Source organism: Aplysia californica, unplaced genomic scaffold (assembly GCF_000002075.1).
Source record: "Aplysia californica isolate F4 #8 unplaced genomic scaffold, AplCal3.0 scaffold01582, whole genome shotgun sequence".
Lineage (NCBI taxonomy): Eukaryota > Metazoa > Mollusca > Gastropoda > Aplysiida > Aplysiidae > Aplysia > Aplysia californica.
In genome coordinates, this window is record NW_004798852.1 from 45,546 (window position 1) to 46,946 (window position 1,401).

Consider the following 1,401-nt stretch of genomic DNA (forward strand, 5'->3'; position numbering starts at 1 on the left):
ATAAAGACGATAGATGTTTGATAGGAAAGAAGGAGCAAACCACACCAGAGCACCCGCCAACCACCCACTACTTTACTTTTATTCGCTGCTTATATCCTTTAGGGTGTCGCGGGCGGGAAACAACAATTCAACAGCAAGATTAGAAAAACGCACACAACACAATGTCTTACCTTTTTATGTTCGTTTATCACAGTTCGCAGTTCTCTTTCGTATCCTTCCTTCAGCCTGTAAAACTCCTCCTCTCTGACCTTGTGCTCCTTGCACTTGGAGTCCAGCGTCCTCTGAGCCTCTTCTTTCTGGCGGAGGAGCAAAGCCTTCTCCTGCTCCAAACGTTTGACCATCTCTTCGTATTCCCGGCTCAGCTGCTGTCGTTTCTCAACGTCATCCGCCTTGGACTGAGCAACTTTCTCCGCTGACCTCCGTGTCTGATGATGATCAGAAACATCCTCGACACAACTTCGATCATCATCACCTTTATCTTTATCTTCTATCTCTTTCACGTCTCTAGCACTTGCACGAGCAGCCGTGCTCGATTTTGAATCTTTAACCTTTGAACTCTGGCGAGATTTCGTTGTCGTTGTGTTGTCACTGGCAAGATCACTGGCGTTTAGATTGGAAGACTCTGTAGTGGTGGTAGTGGTGGTGGTTCCGACATCATGCTTCTCACTTTTCTCGGTGGACCTGCTGACCGCGCTACCCCTCCGGCTTCTCCTGCCTGAGTTATCGCCCTTGTCAACGTGAGAAGAACTGCGAGCAGAGTTTCTTCCCACTTTATGATCACCGATCTCCTTCGTGGGCTGCTTCTCTGACCCACCACCACCACCGCCATCATAACTGGACCCACCGTCTTTGACAATACCCGTATCGACAGTCTTACTACTAACATGGTCCCCAGTCTTTCGGTCCAGACTAGATTTTCTTCTGTCCTGCACAGAATCTTTCACGTTAATCGTCTTTTCGCTCACGGTGGCTACATCGTTATCTCCATCATTCCTTCCCGCTTGCTCCTCCTCCTCCTCCTCCGCTTCCACCGCCCCTCTCTCCTCCACTTTCTGCTCTTCTTCCTCCTTCCATTTCTCCTTCTGTCCATCTGGTTTCGTACTCACTTGCTGTTTTCTCTCACTTTCTTTGTACATAAGAACTTGCTGCAGCTCAAAATCTTTCTGTTTGATCAAGTCTTCCTTCAGCTTCACTAACTGTTTCAGAAAGATAAAACACATAAAGATGAAACAGTTCAGTATACTTCTTCTTTCCTCAATGGTGTCTTTACTCTCTCTGCCCATCTCTCTCTCTCTCTCTCTCTCTCTCTCTCACACACTCTGTCTCTCCCCCTCGCTCGCTCTCTCTTGCTCTCTCACTCTCCCCCCCCTCTCTCTTTCTCACTCTCCCCCCCTCTCTCTT

At 48.3% G+C, this 1,401-nt stretch overlaps 1 protein-coding gene across 1 annotated transcript in view; it reads right to left on the minus strand.

Annotated features, from left to right (window-relative positions):
• Positions 1-1,401, minus strand: part of LOC101859838 (cilia- and flagella-associated protein 251) — a gene marked incomplete at its 3' end in the record, with an annotated part of 13,557 nt that overhangs the window by 2,661 nt on the left and 9,495 nt on the right. The window contains 1 exon segment of the mRNA XM_005113060.3: positions 171-1,196. Within this exon segment, the coding sequence (XP_005113117.2) occupies positions 171-1,196 (1,026 nt within the window).